This window comes from Eretmochelys imbricata, chromosome 14 (assembly GCF_965152235.1).
Source record: "Eretmochelys imbricata isolate rEreImb1 chromosome 14, rEreImb1.hap1, whole genome shotgun sequence".
Lineage (NCBI taxonomy): Eukaryota > Metazoa > Chordata > Testudines > Cheloniidae > Eretmochelys > Eretmochelys imbricata.
The window spans coordinates 24,430,804-24,455,885 of record NC_135585.1 but is presented as its reverse complement, the minus strand read 5'-3'; the positions used below and the strand labels follow the sequence as shown (position 1 = coordinate 24,455,885).

At 49.7% G+C, this 25,082-nt stretch overlaps 1 protein-coding gene across 1 annotated transcript in view; it reads right to left on the bottom strand.

Moving 5' to 3' along the window:
• SHISA6 (shisa family member 6) overlaps window positions 1-22,614 on the bottom strand; it is a 380,789-nt gene extending 358,175 nt beyond the window's left edge. The window contains exons 1-2 of the mRNA XM_077833890.1: window positions 22,013-22,614; window positions 3,007-3,167 (exon numbers count right to left, since the gene is read on the bottom strand). Coding sequence (XP_077690016.1) covers window positions 3,007-3,167; window positions 22,013-22,614 — 763 coding nt within the window. The remainder of the gene's footprint in view (window positions 1-3,006; window positions 3,168-22,012) is intronic.
• Window positions 22,615-25,082: the final 2,468 nt, after the last annotated feature.

Sequence of the window (25,082 nt, the reverse complement as noted above, 5' to 3'; positions counted from 1 at the left end):
CCCATCCCACCATTGCCAAGGCCTCTTCCAGTGCCATCTGTGTAGCAGGAGCTTTTCTCAGCAAGCTCTTTTCCAATGGTATTTGCTAAAACACAAACAAAATCTGAATGAACAGTCACCCTCTTCCCCTCCTTTGCACCCATTTCTGTTCCCTGGTTCCCTCCCCGCCCCACTCCTGCAAGAATTGCATTAGACCCAGCACTGGATGTTGCCTCTTTAATGTGTAGCCTGATGCTGCACTTGCAGAGAAATAACCAAAATAACCAAGCAGAGAGCCATGAAACCCTACCAGCCTGTCATCTTTAGGCACAAATGAAGCTAGTGTCTGTGCTTCTGATCCTGGCCTCCTACTGTACCTCTGCTGACCTCCTGGTTACCTTGGAGCACCCACCTGACCTGTCAGCTCTTGAGGAGGCACCAGAAGCTGCAAACACTGGAATCAGCTAATTCCCTTGCAAATCTTCCCTTTTGCCCTTCTGGTACTTTCCATCTCTGATAAGAGTCTTAGTACTGCATCTTACTCAGGCTCACTGAGTCCAACTGGTCTCTTCTGCACGCAGACTGGTGTCCCTTGTTTCTCTTTCTGATTCTTTGTTGGCCTGGTACTTCCTACCAACAAGTTCCCTGCCAAATTATCCTCCTTCTGGGGATAACACCATTTAGTTCACTAGCCTGAAAGGAAGGCACTGACCTAGCCCAAAAGAAGCTCAAGCCAACTGAAGACCCTCTGTACAAAACCAGAGCACCATGTCCTCTTTAATTCCTGTGGTTGTATCACCCCATCAGAGTTACGAAGCCCTTTAAGTGCCAGAGCCCTGCCATCCAAGCACTCCCTGCCTCCTACAGACAATTCACTGTGCAGTCCTATTCTCCACCTTGACTCATTATTACTCAGTTTAGTTCACAGGTAAGATTCCACTGGCTAGCTCTGCACTGTTCTCTGGTCTCTGATCAATAAAACAGGGGAGAAGAAAAAAAAGTCCTTTCTCCTGGGACCCCTCGGGCCCTTTGTTCTTAGCAACATGTGGGAACTCTAGAGCTCATGGTCAACTGATCCAGACTCCTCAGGATCATGACATTGCTGTGAACAGTGTCTCTCTAACAGTCACCATGACACAGCCATGGGAACCTAATAATTGATTCATGGATGCTACAGCCAGAAGGGACAATTATGATAATCTGATCTGGCCTCCTGTGAAACAGGCCACAGAATTTCACCCAGTGATTCCTGTATAAAGCCCCCAAATTTTGGTTGAACGAGAGTGTATCTTTTAGAAAAACATCCCAATCTTCATTTAAATAGTTCAGATAATGGAGAATCCACCACATGCTTTGGCAAATTGTGCCAATAGTTAATTATCCTTAAAATTTTACACCTAATTTCTTGTTTGAATTTGTCAAGTTTCAACTTCCAGGCACTGGATCTGCTGGTTTAAAGAGTCCTCTACTACCAGAAATCTTCTTCCCATACATAATATAAGCAACAACAACAACAACAAAAATTCAACAGTACATATAGGGAAAATACAAAAGTGAGAAACTGGCAACAAAATGGAAACAGCAATGCGGGATGCATGTGAAGTTCTTGCAACTATTTCTGTTTAAAAAAATTACACAACTGCAGAAGTACAGATTTTTGGCAGGTATATTTAAAGCTGAAGGAATACAGAGTAAAATGAATTTATTCCCCAGGTGGCTGGCTTCCCAAATGTCAGCCAGACGCAATGGGGTTACACTCTGGGCCTGGCTTACTCTGAGCTATATTCAAATCTGGGGCACCCAGGATTTATTGATGAAGCCCTTACCAGTATTATCACTAGTGGGGCAACATTGTATCCAGAAGTTTCAATCAGTTAGGTTTGTACTGTATGTGAATACCATGGTGAAGACTGTATGGCCTTTTGTATGACAGTGATGCAACTCCCATCCAGCTTTCCTAGTGGTCTTCTTCATACAGCAGAAGGAGCATCAAGGTAGATTAAAAGAAAGTCCTTAGATCCTTGAAACCAACACTTAATACAATCAACAGCAGTATGGGTCCACTCTTGCACATTACTGAGCACCCGCAGTTCCTATTGGCTTCCATGTGAAGGTCCCAGAAGGAACCATTATGATCATCTGATCTGATCTCCTGTATAACAGGCCAGTAACTCCCACATCAAACTTAACAACTCCTGATTGAATGAGAGCGTATCTTATGGGAAGACATCCAAACTCAATTTAAAGACTTTAAGCAATAGAGAATCCTCCACATCTCATTTCACAACAGGTGCTTAGCAGCCATGATGATATTTAAAATATCTTCATTGTGATTATCTGCAGGTAATGAAATGACTAACGAATCCATCACTCTCACACAGAGCTTTTTATCCTGTGACCCCAGAGCACTCTACTGATGGGGAAGCTGAAGTGACTTGCTCAAACACACCCTGCAGGCCCAGCACAGAACCTAGATCTCTTGAGTGCCAGTTCAGCACTCTACCCTCCTGGCCACACTACCCACTTCCCTCGGGATCTCAGTCATGTGCCCGTATGCTCCTGACATGAAGATCTGGGTCACAGCCACACTTTCCACATGTGGTCTTTCTCTGACTGGATAAGGTATCCTAGTTTGTGTGGATTCCTTCCTTTCCAGCTGCAGTATTCATGGAGCCTGGGCAGTATTTCACACTGTGTGTGTTGGGTTGGGGCCCAGGGGAAAATTGTAAATTCTCAGCAAACCTATCATGTACTTGCTGCTGATTCTGACATTTCTAAAATACCTGCATAGCATGACAAACTAATTTAGCAAATACAGCTGGATGACTTACAGAACCATCACAACTGCTTCTTGCAATACAGTTCTGATCTGATTGCCTCTTCGAGACGGTTTTTACCCAGCACGTTCGATGCTGTTGCCAATAAGTGGAACAGTGTAATGTACTTTACCGCTTCTCTTCTGCTCATTTTCGACATGGCATTGGAGCAATGGGCTGCGTAGGAACCAAGAGGAACAGTGACACTTACCTGGGTTGCTTTTAGAGGTGCGCACAGGGGTGTAGTGGTTTTTGGAGGATGTTCGGACGGGCGTGTTTTCTTTGGGAGGGGTATCTATGGCCGAGATAGTCTCTCTTTCACAGTGTGCTATTGGGATTGGCCCCTGCTGCCTTAGGATGTCTGCCAGAGCCCTGGAACAGAGAAAGAGGACACAACATGTTCACAAAGCAGCAAGCCTGACATTCAGAGGTTTCACTTGTTCATCTACAGTCTCTATTTGAACCCTCCAGTGCTTTGATTTGTTAAGGAAAAATACAAAGGCAACAAAAAACCTTGTGGCTTAAGAGCTACATGTCTTTTCACGGGTACGTTACTGGACAAAGCTCCCTTTGTTCACAGGAGAGTTTGGCTATTGTTTAATCTTTCACATGTTTCCACTAATTCACTTAACCCTGGGGTTATGTTCTCCCTCCATCACTGCCCTTGCTGTCATTGCTATTGCTGTTGAATTGCTTTCTGTAGCAGAAAGCCCTGCCTTCATAAAAATGATTACTAGGCAGACGGGATCCCCAGGCCAGGTGCAGCATGAGAAGCAGGAGTGCAGGTTTCCCTCGACCTGTCCCTACCCAGCCCCAAGCCAATTTTCCTCAACCCTGATCCTGGAGGTACCTCCTGAAGGTGCGAAGGGGAGTTCAGTCCCATTGCTCATTTAATCCTGACTTTTTCTGTCCACAGGGGGACCAATAAAGGTTCATGGTGGTGTTGGGTTTTTGAATTAGGGTCACTGCTGAGATATTTCACATGGGCTATCATTATCAGAGCTGCAAGCTTATCTGTGGCATCTTCCCCATTAGAGACTTGTCTGATGGAATCAAGATTGAACAAGGTTCTCTGTGGGAAAAAATATCTGCATTCAACACCATAGGAATAAATTGCATCTAGTGATTTCCCCGTGAAAGCAGGAACACTCAAAAGATATTTAATCTGTGAGTATCATACACACTGTGGAATAACTATAGCATGAAACACACTGATCTTTTAGTGCAGCCAACAGCTATCTCCCGACCAGCAGGAGAAAGGGCAGAACTGTTTTGGTTGTAAGGGATGTTTTAAAACTGATTGAGTTTGAAAGGTTCAGTTCTCTCAGACAGAGGGAACAGGCCTAAAATCACCTTGGGTACCAACAAAGAAATTCCTCCATTGCTGTCATAAATATAAAGGGAAGGGTAACCACCTTACTGTGTACAGTGCTATAAAATCCCTCCTGGCCAGAGGCAAAACCCTTTCACCTGTAAAGGGTTAAGAAGCTAAGGCTGGCACCTGATCCAAAATGACCAATGAGGGGACAAGATACTTTCAAATTTGGAGAGGCGGAACAAAGGGTTTGTCTGTCTGTGTGATGCTTTTGCCAGGGACAGATCAGGAATGCAGCCTTACAACTCCTGTTAAGTTAGTAAGTAATCTAGCTAGAAATGCATTAGTTTTTCTTTTGTTTAATGGCTGGTAAAATAAGCTGTGATGGATGGAATGTATATTCCTGTTTTTGTGTCTTTTTGTAATTTAAGGTTTTGCCTAGAGGGATTCTCTATGTTTTGCATCTGATTACCCTGAAAGGTATTTACCCATCCTGATTTTACAGATATGATTCTTTTACCCTTTCTTTAAATAAAATTCTTCTTTTAAGAACCTAATTGATTTTTCATTGTTCTTAAGATCCAAGGGTTTGGGGTCTGTGTTCACCTGTACAAATTGATGAGGATTCTTATCAAGCCTTCCCCAAGAAAGGGTGTGTAGGGCTTGGGAGGATATTTTGGGGGAAGACGTCTCCAAGTGGGCTCTTCCCCTGTTCTTTGTTTAAAATGCTTGGTGGTGGCAGCATACTGTTCAAGGACAAGGCAAAGTTTGTACCTTGGGGAAGTTTTTAAGCTAAGCTGGTAAGAATAAGCTTAGGGGGTCTTTCATGCAGGTCCCCACATCTGTACCCTAGAGTTCAGAGTGGGGAAGGAAACTTGACAATTGCATATTCATAACGTTGGTGTTGCTCACATTTGCTGTCTTTACTGAAATGCCTTATCTATTGTCCAATATCAGACAGAGTTTAGAACCTGAATCTGTTCCATTTTGAAAATATTTCAGACTATGCCATACATGTGCACAATGCATTGCAGGAATAGTTTGCAATGTACTGCACTGCTCTTCTTCTAGCCTCAGTCCCTCTTTATGAGGTTGGTTCTTTGAGTCTGTCTATGCAAGAACCCAGCTGAGGCTCCCAAAGCACTTTAGTTCACAACATCCCTGTGAGGAAGGGCAGTGTTACAAAACTCAATGTCCCAGAACACCCCCTCGCAGCCCAGTGGAGCACTGCAGCAGCTTTACCTCAGTTTCCCCTTGGTCTTCCACAACTGCACCCAGCTGTCACTGCCTTCCATTGAGCCCTCCAGCCAGAGATGAAAGTAAGCCGGTACGGTTCGGTATGGCACACTGGCAAGAGTCGGTACACAGCCGACCGTACCGGCAGGGGGTAGCTTCCCCAGGCTGACAATTTAAAAGGGTCCCTGGGCTGCCGGAGGCCTGGGGTAATGGCAGTGGCCAGGAGCCCAGTGCCCGTTTAAACTGCCAGCGGAGGAAAGCTGCCTTCTGGGGTAGTGGCAGCGGCCAGAAGCCCCAGGGCTCCGGTGTCGATTTAAAGGGCCCAGGGCTCCCAACCACCACTACTGCAGCTGGAGCCCTGGACCCTTTAAATCACCGCTGGAGCCCCAGGTAGCGGCAGCAGCTGGGAGCCCTTGGGCTCCGGTGGCAATTTAAAGGGCTTGGGGATTTAAAGGCCCTGCCCCTTCCACCTGAGGCCCCCCCCCCACCTTGCTCAGGACCCCAGCCCTGAGTACTAGTAAGTCCCTTACGTTACTTTCACCCCTGCTTTCAGCTAAGATACACTGAGTCCCACCCCTTCCAGGGTACCAGTGTCCACAGGCCTTACACTGAGGCCTGTAAAAATTTCTTCCCCCCTATATCAGAGCCCACCATGTACTTTCTGCTCTTGATGCTGGGTGTCCTCTGCAGCCCACTCTTAAGGTCTGTGAACAGTCCTCTTCACTCCCCCTAAGTACCAAGCAAACCCTGACCCTCTCACTGGCCTCTGGCCCTAGGTTTATTCAGGCTTCTTCCCCAGGCCCCTGCCAAAAAGAGATCTAATATCCATGCCTGTTCTCCCTCAGGGCTTCCAGCAGAGAGACTCCCTCCCCTCTATAGAGGGTTCTGGGTCTCAGGAAGGAGCAGTCAGTCCACACCCCTCCCCTGTCATCCTCCCCCTTCCGTGCTTTCTTCCTTCTCAGGGCTTGGCTACAACTGCAGATGTAGAGTGCTGGGAGTTAACCCAGCCTTCGGAGACCGCAGCAGGGAAAATGCTGCCATGCGTTTACACTGTCAGCTGAAAGCACACTGGCATGGCCACATTAGCAGTTCTTGCAATGCCACAAAGAGCAGTGCATTGTGGGAGCTATCCCAGTGTGCAAGTGGCTGCAGCCTGCTTTTCAAATGGGGGGGGAATGTGATAGGGAGTGTGTTGTGTGTATGTGGGGGGAGAGACAGTGTGTTTTGGGGGGCAGAGAGTGTGTCAGCAGGCTGTCTTGTAAGTTCAGACAGCAGCAGACCACCCTCCCCCCCCCCAGCCTCTCTCTCTCACACACACACTCACAGCAGCAGCATTCCACAATAATGGTTTGCTTTGTCCCAGAGCAGATACGCATGTTGGCTGTCAGAAATGGAGCTTTGAAAGGGGATATTCACAAGCCTGCAGCCGAGTTCAAAACAATGACAAGAGTGGCCACTTGACTTCAGGGGATTATGGAGCATTTCTGGAGGCCAATCACCGCGCAGTAATGCAACACGTTGTCCACACTGACACCCAGGCGTTTCATCCAGGGCACAGCAAACTTTATGCTTCTTGTGGAGGTGGATTACCAGGAGCGCTCCAGCTGCAGAGTCCAGGTGCTCTATGTGCCTTGCCAGTGTGGACACCTCAGAAGTTAGGGCACCCAGGGCTGATTTAATGCACTCTAACTTGCAAGTGTAGCCAAGCCCAAAGTCCCACACCCTACCGAGGTGTAGCAGGGCAGGGCTAACTGAGTGGGGCTGGCACCGGGCCTCGCACCAGGCCTCTCTGTGACAGGAAGTATTATTAGCCATGTTTGGTTATGATTGATCACATGTAGAGGCCCCCCACCAAGACAAGGTCCCCATTGTGCTGGGAGCTGTAGGCGCACACATGCAGCATGACACAGACAGAGAGAGGGGAGGGTGAGATATGCTCAGTGAAGAGTGGCACCCACTGATGACTCAGTTACAGCTCCCTAATCCTCTTGGCCCTAGCCTGAGTTAGAGCAGCCTGGGAGTTACACCAGTTTACAACAGCTGGGGTTGCACTCTGCCTCACCCCCTACACTAGAACTGTAAGTAGACAGCATAGGAGCCAATCATACCAGCTAAGAGAAACCTAGTTAGGGCCTGAGCATGGCAAAGAGGCCAGAACAAAGGAAGAGAATCAGGCCCAGAGCATTTAAGGCCCATATTTTCAAGTGCGCCCCATAATCTTGGGTGTCTGACGGTTTGGGTGCCCAACTTCAGACACCAACGGCCTGATTCCTCAAAGGTTCTGTGTGCCCATGGCTGCCGTCAACTGCACACTGAGTTGTGGGTGCTCATCACTTCTCAAAACCAGGCCTGAGGGGTCTCAAACTGGCCACCCAAATCCTGATGTACAATGAATTGCAATATGGCCTTTTGTGACTAGCCCAAGGTTACCCAGAAGCCAGTGACAGAGCTGGGAACAGGAGCCAGGGCCCCAGGCTCTGCCCTGCCCTAAACATTAGAGCACAAGTCCTTCCTGATGGGAGGATTCATTCCTCCCACTGGCGCTCCCCTGTTGCTGCACAATGCAAACATTTCTTCCCACTGCATTTGCAATCCTGCACGCTGGTAGGCAGGGGGACCAGGAGCCAGAGTTGTCCTTTCAGGCCTAATTCTGCAAGTCCAGGGCAGGGGGAGCTCCCCCTGAAGTCAATGGCTGTTCCATGGTGACCAGCATCACAGGACTGGGCTTCGGGCACACATCTCTGAGCGATTATTCAGGTGCTGGTTAGGGAACAGCGTCTGTGCTACGGAAATGCCAGGAGTTGCTTTTCAATCACAAAAAGAAAAGGAGCACTTGTGGCACCTTAGAGACTAACCAATTTATTTGAGCATGAGCTTTCGTGAGCTACAGCTCACTTCATCATCACAGACATTGTGACGTTATTGCTATTTATTTGCTGTGACCCTCGCCCTGGGCTAGGCGCTCCCCAAACACTCAGGGAAGATGGTCCCTGCTCTGAGCGATGGTCCCAGGACAGACAGAGGTCAGGAGATGCGGAACACCAGCAGTGCTGCTGGAACAATTTTTGTAGTGGGTGCTGAAGGCAGAAACCAAGGATTTGGGTTGTTACTACTACTTCAAACCAGGGTTTTGGCAGAACCCCTAGTCCCAGCACCTATGAACCCCAGGAGGCAAGCTGCATACAGGTCAGCTCGATTCTCTGAAGGCAACATAGCAGAAGAGGGGCTTGCAGAGGAGCTCAGAGGGGGCCGTGTGGGAGAAGGCACAGAGTGCGAGAAGATGACAAGCAAGGAGCAGAAGCCGGGCACGCTGGTGCAGTGGAGGGGGCAGAGGCGATGCCCTATCACAATACAGGACATATTGTTCCTCTCAATACTCTTGTTGCCGGTGCTATTCTTACTCACAGCTGGTACTCGGTGTTCGACTGAGCACTAGGAATGGGGCTGCCCAGCCTCCAAGATGAAGAAATTTGCTTTGATTCCCTAAAACTAACGGAGGCAATTAAAGTGAATGTTCTCCAAAGGGATCTGAGTCAGTAAGAAGCGCCCAACCCTCTCAGTCACTGTCTACCAGAACCAGACGACTACATCAGCTCCTCTGGGTGAGCGCTAAGCCACGTGTTGGGAATCTAGTCTGGTGTGTGAATCGTTTCCAAGAAAACCATGTGTAGCTGCTCCTCAGCTCCAACCAGGAGCTGAAATCCCTAATCTTGATGGTAAGTATAAAGCAAACTCACATGCTATGTGAGGAAGAGCATTCAGCTGTAATCCTTTATCAGTTTCCATCCTGAAGGAATGGTAACACTGAATGAGCAAAACAGTCACAGCAAAACGGGAAATCTGTACAGTACAATGCAGCCAGCCTCAGGCTAGAAAAACAGAGGCTGTTACACTGAAAAGAAATGAAGAAACCAGAAGTGCCAGTCAGGGAAATTAGGTCTCCTTTTCATTTGGTTCCACCTTCAAAGTCTATGTTAGAGAAGCTGAACACAACAGTTGGAAGACGTCTGGGATCCGAAGTGTATTGGGACTAAAATGATCTTGGATAAATATGAATGAAGAAGCAACCTGCCAAAACGTGCCTGCTCTATACAGAACGGGCTGCTCTAAGTGTTTACCACTCATTGCTCTTCCTTACCTCCTGGGAGGATGAGGAAAAGCTCTTGATACTATCAAACCAGAATTAAACAGGCAAGTATAACCTCTGCATGTGCTGATTAGTTGCTTATTAATTCATCTGTAATGTTGTGTGTGATCAAAATTATTCCTCATAAACCGCACCACGGGCTAAGCTTCTCCCTGCAGTATCTCTAGTGTAGTCAGACTGAGGATGAATTTGGCGCCATGTAAATAGCTCTATTTTAGCTGTATACTTTCCCACTGTAAAAGCTACAAGAAAGGTAATGGAAGGAGCTGTAAATACTTGATCTTATTGCCCTTATCATGTGATTAGTACCACTGCAATCAAATGCATCCTTCTCATCTGCGTGAGGCTTGCAGAATTGGGGTATGAAGCACCGTAAAAGGCTCTTCATGCCAATGTCATCTGATATCAGAACAACAAGTTTTGCTCAGCAGGATGCTTTACCTTTAGTGCAGCAGATGGGATAGCCAGAGCTGCGTAACTGCACAATCATATCCTGAGAGGATGGTCTATGACACAGCTTTTATTAGCACTCGATTGAGAGTGCTAATAAAAGTGAGATCATTAGGGACCAAATTCTGCTCTCAGCTACCCCCATGTAAATACGGCCTGACTCCACCATCATCAAGAGAATGATTCTGGATTTACACTGGTGTAACCAAGAGCAGGATCCAGACCTAGTACTGGTAGGTCTAGTTCAGAATTGTCCCGATTCCGTAAAGAAAGCGCAGGTTAGATCCTGCTGTCAATTACACCACCATAATTCCAGAATAAGGACAACAGCACCCAAGTCACTGGAATTACTTTCAATTTAGACTGGTGTAGCTGAGAGCTTCTTTGGAAGGAAATCCAAGGGTGGGGAGGTGAACAAAGATGGCTCTGACTGCTGGAGCCTGTCCCTTTAAGAAGGAAAAGGAAAGGATGGTCGGAATTGCCCAATCCCAAGAAGGGTAGGAATGCACAGGACAGCAATGAAGTGGAAAAACTGTAATGACCCTGCAGCGAGCCCCTGAGGAGGAGAAGAGCAAGGAACAGACAGTGCTAAAGTGTCCACTGAGGCAGGGGAAGGCGAGGACCACGGAGAGGAAGTGCCCTGAGCTGAAGGAAGGGAAAAACAGAACAAAAGGAAAATGCAAGGCGCAGAGGTGGGAAGAAAAAAAAGTGACACAAACATGACAACAGAAAGAGCACAGGGGGTGAAATCCATGCAAGAAGCGGAGTGGATCCTTAGCTCGCTGCAAGTGTTTGGGGGCGGGGCTGCTTAGTGGGCCAGTTACGGAGAGTGTATATCAGCATAGCAACACTGACATCAGCAACAACACAACTCCATACCACCCGAGGATCTGGCTCCAAGGCATGAAACCTGGCAGAGTCATAGGAGCCCTTCCTCCTCCTCACAGGCTGTAGGTACTACGGGCCTGACTCAACCAGTGATTTCAGTGACGTTCCTGCAGACTGAGAGCGGCGTCAGTGAGAGCAGAGCCAGACCTGAGGAACCCCAGAGACCTTCCTGTGCATGGCTCCTTCAGATGAGAGCTCTTCAGACCTGATGTCCTCTTTGCTTGCCATGAACACTAACGAGCCTTTGTCTCTCCTTGGGTTTGCCTTGGCATCCCAGGCCCTCCCTCCTGCTATCGTGCAGGGAACTGCGTAATGCCAGTTGGCCAGCTGTCTGCTGCCCTGCAACGAATGCATTTCAGACAGGCCTGTGCCATAGGCTGGGCAGCACTTTAGCATCCTGTCAGAGACAGCCACTGTACAGCCAGGGGATGGAACTGATCAGATCAAACTACTTATGGGGATTTGGTAGCATCCACTAGGCTGCTGGAATTGGATTCTCCAGCCCATCCACACGGCACTCCCTCTTGCAGTTGGCAGGGAAAGGCTACTGTCATGCAGTTTGGGGACAGGAGCAATATATAGTCTGCAGTGAAGGGGAATGGCTGGGTTTAAGAAGTTGGGGTTTGGACGCATACCAGCTTTCCCCATCACAGCTAATGAAATCTGAGGAAGATCTTGGGGGCTGAAGGGCATTTTCTAGTTCCTACTCTACCATCCAGGGACTGGTTCCTGAAGTCAATGAGGCTACTTGTGAGAGTCCAGATTGCAGGTTCGGGCTTTAAATTGTACTCTCCTGAGATGCCTTCTTCTCAGACAGCTATAATGTAGCCATTATTGGTATGAATTAATGTGTTAGGTGCTCTCCACGTGCACACAGGAAAACACAGTCCCTGCCTCAAGATGTTGTCTTGCAGGCCAAAAACCAGACGAAGGATGAGGAAAAGGGATACAACAGGCAGGCAGAGAGGGATTTGATGGCTCTGGACTGGTTGGAGGGTCTTTATACCTGGGGGAGGTTTCAAATGCACAGTAGAGCAGTTAAGCGCGTAATTCCCACTTGTGCCTTTGAGACCCCCTCCTAGCTCCTAGGGAGCACCCCCAGACCTAGTCGAGTATAAATGTATCTTACTTATGTATGAGGTAACATTGGTGTGGAACAGTGGGTTTTAAGCACTGCCCATCATCCTGGTCCTATTTGCAATTGGCTTCCATGGGTATTCGTGTTTTCAGGTATCCATGACCCTGCTGAACTATGATGGCTAGCTCACATATCAATGGGAGTTTTGCCAATGGTTCAATAGGGTCAGGATTTGGCTCACACTGAATAAGAGCCAGTAGGTTTCTAAATGCTGGTGAGAGTTCTTGGTTCTGTCACTTGCTGTTCAGGCTGCACTGCCATGGGCATTCTTTCACCTCCACTATCTGATTAGGTTCCCATACCCTGCAGTGGCTGGCTTCTTCAGTTACAGACTGGGGGAGCTTCCGAGTACACAGGCACATGCCTCGGGTCCAAAAGAACATCTGGGGAGATGGAGAAGGAACAGCTAAGAGATCCGGGAGAGTGAAATAAATATTGGATGAGCAGTGCATGACTGCGCTAAGGGAGAGAACCACAGGAATCAAACTCCCAGGGACTTCAATGGGGCCAGGATTTCACCCCAAGGGAGCTTAAGATCCCCTACACTTACTTGCTCGGTTATGAAGATTGACAGCCTAGCTGCCTCGGAGACCATTCACAGACAACAGGACAGCCCCCTGAAGAGGCAGTGGGAAGCATGACCAAGGAGGAAGTCATTTGGATGATACTCATATATTAGTCCTAGATTGATTTGTCATCCATCTCCAGACCATCTGGGTGCCATGGGAAATTCAAATGCAAAGGCCACATGCTGCCCTCAGCTGAGCAGAATTTGGCCTATATCATACTCTGGTACACACATTCCCCCACAGCAAGCTCTGCTAGTTTAGTGCTAAGGCTGCCAGACTGCATGGCTCACCAGTGTACACCATGAAAAGCAAGGGGGTGAGCAGCTCAGTCATTCAACACCACATCTACACTCCTCTCATCAACTCCCTTTCTTGGTCTCAGCTCCCTTTCTTCTAACCCATCTGACCATGTTTTGTGATTATATGATCATGTGCTTCGATCGGAACCATAGAGGGGGACTTTCAGAGATCACACAGTACACAGTTCTGTACACAGGTTTGTACTGGTGTGTGGCAGAAGTGACCTATGGGATCAGATTGCCAGTGATGGCTGGGAGATGCCCTCTGTAATGTTTAGAGTTCAATTTTATGATTGTTCGTTTTCATGGATCACAACAAACCAGCACAGAAATTAACCATCTCTCTGCAATGGTGGCTAGGGGAGGTTATGGCGCTTGGCTGCCCATTGGACCCAGGGACCCAGGCTCTGCAGCAGGGCTGGGAGCCAATGGAGGTGGCCCAGAATCTTCTGGCTTTGCCCTTCTCTCTAGACCTGTTTCCCAACTCCACTCAGACCTCTGTACCTCCCGCATCCTACTCATTCCACACATTAACTGAACCTCCCTTTGCCTATGCCCTCACCATGTAGCTCCCTCTCTCGCCCCTTTTAAGCCTGGCAGCTGAATCCCAGTCCAACAGGCTTCCTGAGGGCACTGTCAGACTGAGGGCCCCATCTAATGAACACAGGAGACTGGTCAGAGGGAGCAGCTGCCTCCATAGCCAAGCTATGAATCGCTGACAACTTGGACTTCAATCCCCCTTCTGCATGCCTTCTCCATTACCCTTGTTACCAGCAGGGGCTGGGGCCAAATGGAAGTGAACAGAGAGGGGGAAAGCTGGAGTCCACCTTGTCAGAGACCCCCAATCTGCAACTCTGCTCCAGAGATGGCTGCCCCTGCAGCATCAGAGAACAGAAACAGCTGGTCCATCTGAGCAGTCTTTTCATCTTTCCTTGGTGTAGCTCAGTTAGGATCCCCTGAATGACATAAAGAGCTCTGTGTGCTGTATTTGAAATTGAAAAAGTGGGCTACATTTGAGATGTTGTTAATGTGTGAGCACACGTGTATGAAGTCTGTGGGTTCTGTAGTTGTTTAGCTGACAAAAGTGGAACTATTCCCAAAAGGGAGAAGTTTTCACTATTTCCAAAGCAAAAGTTAGTAAATATTTTTCTTTAAAAAACTTACATGCGAAATTCAGTTGTCCTTTGAAGAGTCACTTTGCCAAATTCAATCATTTACTATGAAATGCCAGAATTTTAGCCCTGCTTATGTATAAATCTCAATGAAATCTTAACTTTAGGCTCTCTAAGGGCCAGATCCTGATCCCATTTACACTGGTTTTACACCAACGTGATTTGGGAGTGACTCACAATTTACACTAGTGTGGTAGAGCTCAGAACCAAGGTTATAGCTAAATAATATTCTTGTATATTATGAAGCAGTGAAAATGCAAATGAGTTAAACTGGCAAATCAACAGAGAAACGAAGAGAGTCTCTGTGAGATCATCACAGACTAGGCTTGTTCATGACTATGCTGGACAGTGGTAGGAAAACATGAAACTCACAACTAAAATGCTACTAGCCCTGGGGTGGAACACAAATAGCTGTATAACAGTGATCAACACCACTGCAAAACAATGTAAGAAAGGAAGTGAAAATTGAAACTATTGGTGGAGTTTGTCAGCAGAGTGCAATTACTTTGGATGGAACATGACCAGGATATCAGGGCTAATAGCCTCTCTCTCACAGAAAAATGCCCTGGGCTACTTAAATGACCACAGATGGCTATAAGACTTTGGATTTGCATCTCATCAGCGCAAGGGTGCCTCCAGCAGCACTGTCCCCTAGCAGCATTCTGGAGTAGTGTGTGTGTGCTGAGTCAGAGAGAACACTGCCACCTGCTGTACCAGCACCACGACTCCCTGCCGTACCTACCTTTTCCTTCGATACACCTGTCAAAATATTAACCCGCCACATCCCTCCCTAGCTCGGGAGAGCCGAAAGGAACACAGCACAAAGTGGCACGGCTGAAGGAAGTGACAGATGTCTAGAAAAGATACTCAAAGCAACTGAAAAACAATGTCCCTCCACAGAAGAGCAACTAAGTACGAGAGATAAACCAAGAAGAGGAGGAGGAGAAAGGGAATAGCAGACTTTCCAAGGAACTTCAGGGTTATGAAAACTGCACGATTTACGCTTAGGCCCAGATCCAGAAAGGTATTTAGGCTCCTTACCTCCACTGAAATCAATGGAGGTTAGGAGTCTAAATACCTTTTTGGATCTGGGCCTAAGCTCACACCTGATTGAATGTTCAGAAGACAGGTGTCTATACTGTGCTCATACAGTAGACCTGCTAGGGCATAAAAGTAACTGTGCATGCAGAATATGCAGCTCCATGACTCAGAAGGTATTAGCATGGATGAACATATGTTTGCAGCAAATATCTGCTTGCATATTTTGTGTACACAACTTAGGGATGTGAAAATAGGATCTATCATGGCAAAAAAAACTAGGCTTATTCAAAAGAAAACTCTTTCTTATGCTGCCATGATAGGTAAGAGAAGATTCAAAAGTCACCCAGAATTAGAAAAGATATTTTAAAAGGCTTCTGGTCTCCAAAGGGTCAGAGATCAATTAGTAGTTACGAACTTGAGGAGTCCGCTATACCAGAGGAAACATCATGATTGGAAACCAAAGCTGAACTTGAATCCATTGTTACCTGGTGATCAGCTATTAGCAGTAGAGAATGGTAATTAGAAATCAGGTAATTTATAAACTAAATTGGATTCAAAGGTCTATATAGCAGTCAAGAACAGGAGAAACTGCACATTCAAAGCCTTCATACAGGTTTATCACTGAAGAAAACAAAGTGGCATCAGGGTCCTGAATAATACTGGAGTCAGGAACTTGGCCTTTGAGAACGACTACAATAAAATGATGCTACATCTGGGAGAAGTTCAGGAAGGGAGACTGCAGTTAACTAACTTCCACTACGGAACTTGAGCTCGATTCTTCAGAATGCTTCAGCAGAGGAGAAAGCATGGCAAACAGCAGTCATTGGAGGTGCAAACTGTGACCAGAGACTGTGGGTAGCTATTTAAAGTCTCCTAGAGGCAGAATGAAAAACTACTCATACGTGGACACATGCACAAACACACACATATATGGGGCCTGATTCTGATTCCCATTTTTTTTTTTTTACACAACACTTAATTCCACTGACTTTCCTGGAGATCATTCTGTTTTAAACTGGTCTAACAAAGTTCAAGTAGGCCTATAGCTGCATTTCATCTACTACTGTGCAAGTGTGAGAGACCAAAGTTATATTTACTGAGATGAAATGTAACAGGGTTCACACTGAGAGACAATCTTTACCTTTCTTTGTTTAAGGAAGCAGTGATTTCTGGCTGATATACCATTTTCTTTAGAAAAAGGATGGGACACTGAAACCCTAATGTTCCTTTAAGGGTGGGGCTTTGGAGTGAGCAGCTGGGACTGGGCAATTCTGAATAGGCAGCTGGAGAATGAGAGGACTGGACTAAGTGTAGTGAGGGCAGTCAGACCCTTTGGAGAAGAAGGGAATCCAGGCACCATCAGTGAGAAACAGTTAGTAGGAAGCAGGACAGAGTGTGCATAAGAGACATTTGGATGAGTCAGATAAATGAGACACAGAAGAGGAGAATGTGGGATGAGCAGAGCATAAAAAGAACTCAGTGGAAAGAGGAAGAAAAGAGGAGAAGTGACAGAGAAATAAAATCAGCTGGACAATCCATCTGAAAAGATGAGTGTTCTTAACGCTCTTTCATTGCTCTGGGGAGATGCCTGGCTTGAAGTGCTGCTCCTCTGATGTTGACTAAAGAACCACATACAAAACCCTTGTCCTTCAACTGTCAGGGTACAGATAACTGGACATTGGATGTGAACCAATCCTGGCTTGGGTTTTGCAAAACCAACCCTGTGAGTACTTTTACCCATCTCACCTATTGATTAGCGACAGGTCTTGAAAAATCCATCTGCCTACTCACTAGTGGTTTCCCTGACAAACATGGAGGCTTAAGCCATCAAGCAGGATGTAAGAATTAGGAGAATTCTCTAACCCATCATTTCCTCATGAAGAAAACCTTCCAAATGTGAACCAACTCTGATATGATAGAGTGCAGTCTTCCTGAATCTGAAGACAGGAAGCCCCAGTGCCTCTGATGTTGCTCAAGGCTTTGCCTCAAAGCAGACAAGTTAAATTGACAAGAGAGTGGTTCATTTCACTGCGGTTCCTGCTGCTGCTACTTGGGACAGCTATAAAAACAGCCACTGGATTTATCTATGGAAAGGAGGATGCAAAAACCAGAGGTGGGAAGAGGTAGAGTAGTAGAAACATCTCCCTCTTCCATCCTTGTACCAGCCAAGACGACATGGGAGATGGGCAGAGTAGTCACAATCCTATGCTCTTCCAGTAGCAGCAGGCTCTTGAGTTACTATTCAATGTGTGCAGTTAGAATGGAATAGATCTTCAAATTTATCAGACATGTAGTAGCCAGAGGTGGATATGAAAGATGGAGCCTCCAAGCAGGATCCAATGCTAGCACCCTGGTAGAAGTCCCAGCAATCTCCCTTCTTCTCAGCAGTTGGGGGAGGCAGCGAGAGCAGATCTGGGCTTCTTATCAAGGTATGGACTTTGCTGAAACCCCAGTGCAACCATAACCACCCTTGTCTTTCTTATCTGGCTCTGGCTAATGGAGGAGGTGCTTTAGTCTGCAGGGTACCAGTCTGGTAAATTTCTCAGACCGGGCCACAGAAATATAGTTTTCACACTGTCCCTGAAGCAATGAGTGGAGCAGTTACTTCTGCTGAACGCTAAATAGGAGTCACGGGGCAATACTACTAGTACTGAATTATTTAGGTACTGCAACATGGGGATTTGGGGTCTTGACTCCCAGAAGAGGAGATTCTGGGTCATCCACATATGCCACAGATTCTGGCTTTTAAAAACAACAACTGAGCTTCCTATTTTGTTGTCATTGAGGATTCTGTAACTGGCTCTCTTAATTTAAATGAGGACACGGCCATATGTAATTAAAAAATGCCCACGTAGAAAGAAATTGCCATCAGCCCTGCACATGTGTTTGCAGGGAAATGCAAGAGAAAATACTGGTTAGTCAAAAATGTTAGAAATCAGAAGCAGTTTGTATCTAGAGCACACCATGCATTAGTGATGACTGCATAACTCCAGAGTGGTGAAGTGAGACCAAGCCACGAGTCAGTTGTTCATGGTTAGGCAGAAAGATTTTAAAAAATTCTAAAAGTCAAATCATTTGAAATAGTCCAACTGCTTCCACAGCTTTGGGTGTATTTTAGCTTCTGCTTATCAAACCATCCAGACATATTATTTTTACAAATCAGTCATAATGTTGTCATTATTCTTGCTTATTTGAAAACCACAGAGGCACCACTAATACTTTATAGGTATCATCCCATAAAACAAGACCAAATTTTCAGTTGTGAGATGCACATGCATATAGCCCAATGAAGAGTCAGCCGCTTGTTTCCTATGGTAGTGATGCATGCATAAACCAGCCACTCTATCCAAAGCCACACATAAGCCTGATAGCCACGGAAAACCTTCTTCTAAATGGGCTAATGCTGCTGCTGGAAAAAATAGCTGAGAACTTTCTCACACCGCTCTGTTAAACCACCCTCTGTAGCTTTTCATTGCAAATTGTATTTTAGGGTTTGATCGTAAAATACAATTTGATCCTGTTGAAATCAATGGGAATCTTGTAATTGACTTCAGTGGGGCAGGATGGGGCCCATCTTGAGCTTTTTCTGGGAATGTTCTGATTTCTGTTTAAATTGCCATTCACCTCACTCGGAAGATTTTGGTGGGATGCACGCCCTAATATTTAATGTACACTGACATCCGTTCAGTGCATTATTCCAGATGTGAAACACAACTCATATTGACATGGCCCCAAATGTATGTATATACCTGACCACACTGTTTTTTTCTCACCATTCCCATCATTCAGCTGTAGTTCTCAGGGACAAAGGGTGCACAGTTCTATTCTATAAATTTACATTATGTTTAGGATGCAAACAGCAAAATTCCATAGACCATGCATCCCTATCAGTTGGAGATATGCTTCATAATATTTAAACCCATGTGGCATGTTAATCAAATTTAGGTTAAACATCTATGAGAGGTATCATCTTTATCAGCTACCACATTATAATAATAAAAGTCAAACAGTTCTTTAAAATGCACTGGAAATCAAGCTTTTCAAGCACTCAGTCTGCCATTCATACCCCTCATCCACACACAGGTGATTCATTTTTACCAGTACTTATCTAAATAAAGCAAAGGAGGCATCAAAGGAATGGAAATGACAAGAATAACTTAGACAAGTCTAGCAACACTGCCTATTATTCCAGTGGGTACAGGAGTACACTAGCAAAAATAACGTCGGGGGAAGCGTTGGATTTCAAAACACCTCCAGTTAGTGGGAAGATAGACCATTATTGGGGCCCAACTCCACACCCCCTAAAGGAAAGGGGACTCATTAATGGGAGTTATGCCCTACACTTATTAGTTGCAGATTGCTTCAGCTGGCATAAAGAGGCATAGCTGTGCTGAAGCCAAAGGAGAGACGCAATTTGCTGCAGTTGATGATCTAGTCCTCCTGGAACCAAATACACAGCACAAGAATCGAGTCCTGATGCGACTGCTTTTGGAACCCCTTTACTCTACAGACACAAATCACCAAAGTTGAACAATTAGAACCAAAGGATCTGTGCTCAAATTCAGACACTGCAACTTACTTAATAATGCAAAGCTTTTCCTTTCAGCAGACAAGGTTTTGGCTGGGGGCTCCTCAGCAGGTGTTAATCAGGATAGCTCTGTTGGCTTCACTGGGGCTGTGGCAATGTACACCAGCTGAGATTTGGATCTCAGAATTTGTGTATGAGAGACAGTTAGAGACAGAAGATATATTTTATTTTAAACTCCTATCAAATACAGAACTCCTCTTTGTGCCGCTTTACTTTTTTTTCCCTCTGCGTAAGAAGCTAAAATTTCCACTCCCCAAACTATGTGGTTCACATTTTTATTTCAGCTTTTAAAATGTGGTCAGGGTTTTTTGATAAACACAGTAAATGAATTTTTAATTAAGATGATTTAAATTAAGCATTATCTGCCAAAGACACTTGCTTCTTCCCATGAGAGTGTGTTCCAATGCATTTTTCAGAAGTAGTGTCCCATTGTTCTCAAGTTTATATTTGGGAACTCTAGGAACATGCAACATTCCAGCATTAGACAACATTTTAAGGTACTAGCACACCAGAAATTGAAGTCAGCTAGGGACATTCCATAAGGAAAAGTGACATGGAAATCTGACCTTTATATTTCCAAATGGACTTATATTGGGCACCACCCCAACATATTAAATTTGTCTCCTACAGTTTCTCTATTAAAAGCATTAAGTATTTCATATTTTAAAATAAAAATGACACTAAGATACCTCCCTAACATTCCCCCCCACACACAGGGCCTGTAGCTTGAGTTATTTGGAAAATCCCTTGACACTGTTTGCCCCCACATGCTATTTTGGCATCTCTGTCAGGGGTATTTGCTAAGAGGCAAAGTGGGAACAGGCCAGTTGTTGCTTTTGCTTCTCACTTTAATGTCCCGACAATGTACCTGATCAGAGGCTCGGCACAGTGTAGGGACCAGGAGGAGAATTCTCCAGTGGCCCAGCCAGAGAATTTGGGCTTGGTTGTCTGGAGCCTAGTGTACCCTAGAATGTGAGTGTGAGAGAGTGCAGAGAAAGGCACAGGGCCAGAGGGAGAGAAGATGAGCCATGGAGAGACCTGCAGGGTGGAGAGGACAGGAGAGGCTGAGCCTGTGTGCAGGGGGCTTAGGGCACTGGACTTTGCAGCCAGGGGCCTGGCTGAGTAGTACCTGGGGGGAACTGTCCAGCAGCCCGGGTGCTGAATGGCAAGCAGATGGGAGTGGGATGAGTGCAAGCAGGGATGAGGGTGCCCTAGGGCACAGGGCTGTGGGTCCCCCAAAGGGCAAAGAGTGCCCCACACTTGAGTGCGTTCATCTGCTGGGGCACATGGAAGGGTGGGAAGTGGGGAGTGGGAGGTCTCCCCTTCCCCATGGCTGTCTCACTGCCTCCCTCCCCTGTGCATGTTCATCCTCCAGAGAGGGCAGGGAGTCGTGGTGGGGCAGGGGTGTGTGTGTGTATCAGTGGGGGCATCTCTGACCTGCAGATGTTCAACCCCAGGGCAGGCTGAGGGGCTTAGGATAAATGTATCCCAGCTCGGGGGTATCCCGGAGGCGGTGGAGAAGAGTGGTACTTTTGGCCTGGGGTCTCACCTCTGGATGATCATCTCTGGGGTACGCTTTGTGGGGGAGGCCGTGGGGTGGGTTCCCCATATAGCTGGTGAGCGGGTTCTCAACTGTGGATGATCATCTCCAGGGTGAGTTTGGGGAAGGGGTGTCCCAGAGGGAGCAGGCTGTGTGTATGTGTGAGTTAAGGGTGTCCCAGAGGGGGGCATCCTGGAGGAGTCAGGCTGTGGGAGGGCACTCCCCTGTGGATGTTCATCTCCCAGGGTGGACTATGTGGGGAGCTACAGGGTATCCCAGAGGGGCTGGACTGTGTAGGAGGCTGGTGGCTGTCCAGGGAGGGGGGGATTGGCTGTTTGCGGGGCTAGGGGGTGTTCTGGAGGGAGCAGGCTGTGAGGGAGGCTGGGGGAGTGTCCCATGGGGGTCTCACCTCTGGGTGTTCATCACCCAGGGTGGGCTGTGTGGCACTGTCCTGGAGGGGCAGGTGGGGTGTCCCAGATGGGATCTCACCTGTGGATGTTCGTCTCCCAGGCTGGGCTGCATGGGTGTCAGGGGGTGTCCTGGAGGGATGTCCCAGCATTGGAGGGGATGTCCCAGAGACCTCTCACCTGCAGATGTTCATCTCCAGGGGTAGACTGTGTGGGGACTGGGGGTCTTCCGGAGGGGTGTTCCACAGAGGGCAGGCTGCGGGGGGGGTGGAAACAGAGGGTGTCTCGGACGGGGCGGGTGGCAGGCTCTCCCCTGTAGATGTTCATTTCCCAGGGCGGGCTGTGTGGGGACTGGGGGTGTCCCGGGGGGGGGGCGGGCTGCGGAGGGGGGGGGATTGAGGGGTGTCCCGGGCCGGCGGGCTCTCACCTGTGGATGTTCATCTCCCGGGGCGGGCGCCGCGCCTTGTCGTAGGCCACCTTGGCGAAGACGCCGGCCACCAGCACGAAGGCCACGGCGCCGCAGGAGATGTAGACCGTGGCGTTGGTGCTGTCCTTGGCCGGGTCGTACTTGTCGGGCTGGCTGCCGTCGGGCGGCGCGGGGCGCAGGCCGGGCGTGGTGATCCAGCCGGGGCTCTGGTAGTTGCGGCACTGGCCCTGGTCGAGCTTCTCGGCGCGCTTGTTGCAGCAGAAGCGGTAGTAGCAGGTGCCGCAGCAGTAGCGGAAGCCGCTCTGGCTGTTGTTGCACTCGAACTCCTTGTCCCACTGCCCGCTCACGTCGTAGTAGCCCCAGCACGTCTCGTGCGCCGGGCCCGGGGCCGCCCCGCCGCCGCCCCCGCTCACCGCGCTGGGCGCCGCCGCGGCCCCGGGCCCGGCCAGCGTCTGGTTCAGCTCCTTGGGCGGGCGGGGCGGCCGGCGGGCCGCGCCCTGCGTCCGGTTGCCCTTGGCCCGGGGGGGCCCGGCGGCGGGCGCGGCCAGCAGCAGCAGGGCCAGCAGCTGCAGGGCCAGCAGCAGCAGCGGCAGGCGGCCCATGGCGGGGAGCGGGGCGGCGCGGGCCGGTCGGCGGGCGGAGCGGGCGGAGCGATCAGGAGCCCCGGCGCCGCCGCCCCATGGGGGGCCCCGGGCACAGCAGGTGCCGCCGCCCGGCCTCGGCGCTTCACGGGCGGGCGCCAGGCTCTGACGCCCCGCTCTGGAGAAGCCCCTTCATCCCGGCAGGAAGCGAGAGGCGCTGGCCGGAGCCCTGGCCGGCTGCTCGGCGGAGATCGGCGCGTCCAGTCCCGGCCGCTGCTCCTCGGGCCACGGGCTGGGGAGAGATGGGAGAGGGGGTCAGACCGGGGGAGCTGGAAAGTCAGAGCCGGGGGAGCGGAGAGAGAGGGGATGGGGGGTGGTCGGAGACCGGGATCTGCGGGTCCGGGGGGGAGCTGGGGAATCAGAGACCAGGGAGTTGGTGATCTGGGGAGCCGGGGACCGGGGGAACCGGTTGAGGATCTGGGAAGCTACAAGGGGGAAAGAGGGCAGAGAACAGGAGCTGTCACCACGGGGCACCCAGGGGATGAGGGGGGACCCAGCCGTGCCCCAGCGAGGATTCCGCACTACGGAGAGGGGTTTGCGGGGATGGGGGGTTTCAGAGCCGGGACAGGGGGGTGCTAGAAGCAGGGGGAGCTGATGGGCGCAGAGACCGGGGGAGGCAGGGGCCGGGGCCAAAGGCAGCCGGGGTGTGAGGGGCAGGAGGGTGCTGTGGTGGGTAGGGGAGGGTGAGAGGGGGCAGAAGGCGGGGGGGTGGGAGGCAGGGCAGGCAGCAGGGGTAGTTAGCGGTAGCTGGGGGTAAAGGCGGCGGTTGTTACGGGACAGGGGGAGGCGGCAGAAACCGGTGCCCGAGGCGCTGGGCTCGGCAGCGCAGGGGGAGGATGCCCGACCGGGGGATCCCCCGGCTCGCCGCCCCCGGGCGCCCCGCATTGCCCCTGCCAGCCGCGGAGGCAGGCTCCGCTCCCCCGGCCCCCCTGCAGCCCGCCCGGGCAGAGCCCGCGCCCCGCTTACCATGCCGCCCGGAGAGGACTGCAGCGGGCTCGGCTCGGCGGCGAGTGGCGCGGGGAGCGGGCGGCTGCCTGAGCTACAGGCGGGAGCCGAGCCGAGCGCCCAGCCTTAGGTCCGCCCACCGCTGCCAGGCTCGCTCCTGACATCACTCCGGGCCCGCGTCACCGGCACACGGGGTGCTGCTTAATAAACATGGGCCCAGGTGCGGCGGCCGGGCCGGGGCAGCGCGCGCCCCGGGGGTCCCCTGCCCGGGCTCTGGGCTCCCGTCGGGGCCGGAGGCGGGCGAGCGGCAGCCGTCCCGGCAGAGCGCTGTCAGGGCAGCCAAAGGCTCCCGGTGAGCGGCTGGGGCTGCCTGGCCCGAGGGGCTGGCCCGGGGTCCGGGCTGTGCAGCGCTAGGAAGGCTGGAGAGGGCACGTGGGGAGAGAGATCCACTCGCACCCGGGGCTAGCGCTGACCATCTGGGCATGGGAGGAGGGGCCGGGGCTGGGCTGGAGCCCGCAGTGACCCCTGGGCTGGAGGGACTATCCCGAGACCTAGCCACGCTGCACAGGACAGGGTCTTGCACACCCGTGCCCAGCCAACCAGAGCAGGGAGCGCTGACAGGAGGTTGTGAGGGGATGGGGTGGCTGGCAATTACCAGTCACTGGAGGTCATTCCCCATTGGGGCTGGGTGGGACCCTCCGCCCCTTGCTGGTTTGGTTCCCGATGGACAGGCCTCCACACAGCAATGTGTTGGCAACCTCAGCTGGAAGGCCAGGGGTTGAATGGAGGAGGGGACTGTGCTATGGGCTTCCCCTAGTCATAGTGCAGCGGGCGGGGGCGGGGGGACACTGCTGGGAGAAGCTCAGATTGCTCCTGACCTTGTTCTGTGAGGGCACTTACTGGGGGGTTGCCAGCACTAAACTCCTTTCATTTCAAACCATTATTGGCTCAGTGGATTTCTGTTCTGACAGGAGCCAATGTCTTTACTGGTCTAGTGGGAGCCTTCCCAAGCCAACCCGTATTACTAGATTTATCCATCATAGTGAGAGAGCCCTTAGTGCCAGTGGAAATGCTGGATTGACAGCTCGGGAAACCGATGGCCTCAGAATAGGTGTGACATGGGCAGCGGCAGCAACTCAAGCTTCCCCACCGTCACCCATCAGTTAGTGTCATCCTGGCTAGAGAGGGGCAGGGAAGGGGGCGGTGTTTATGTGTGACACAGGAATGTGGTGCCCATGCCCTTCTGTGCTTGGCTTGGCTTCTGAAATTGCTAAGAAGGTCCCCAACTATGGCTTTGTGCTGGAGAAACCTGCCCTTGGGGAATGTGAATTGAATCCCCAGTGATGTCCATTGCACAGCAATCACGACTGTGACCAAGGCAGATACTTAGAGGTGAGAGGGTTTGTATCCTATTTCCATCCCTAGGAGCCATCCAGTCCCCTCCTCAGAATTTGCTCTGACTAGGTCATTGACATTGTGCCTGT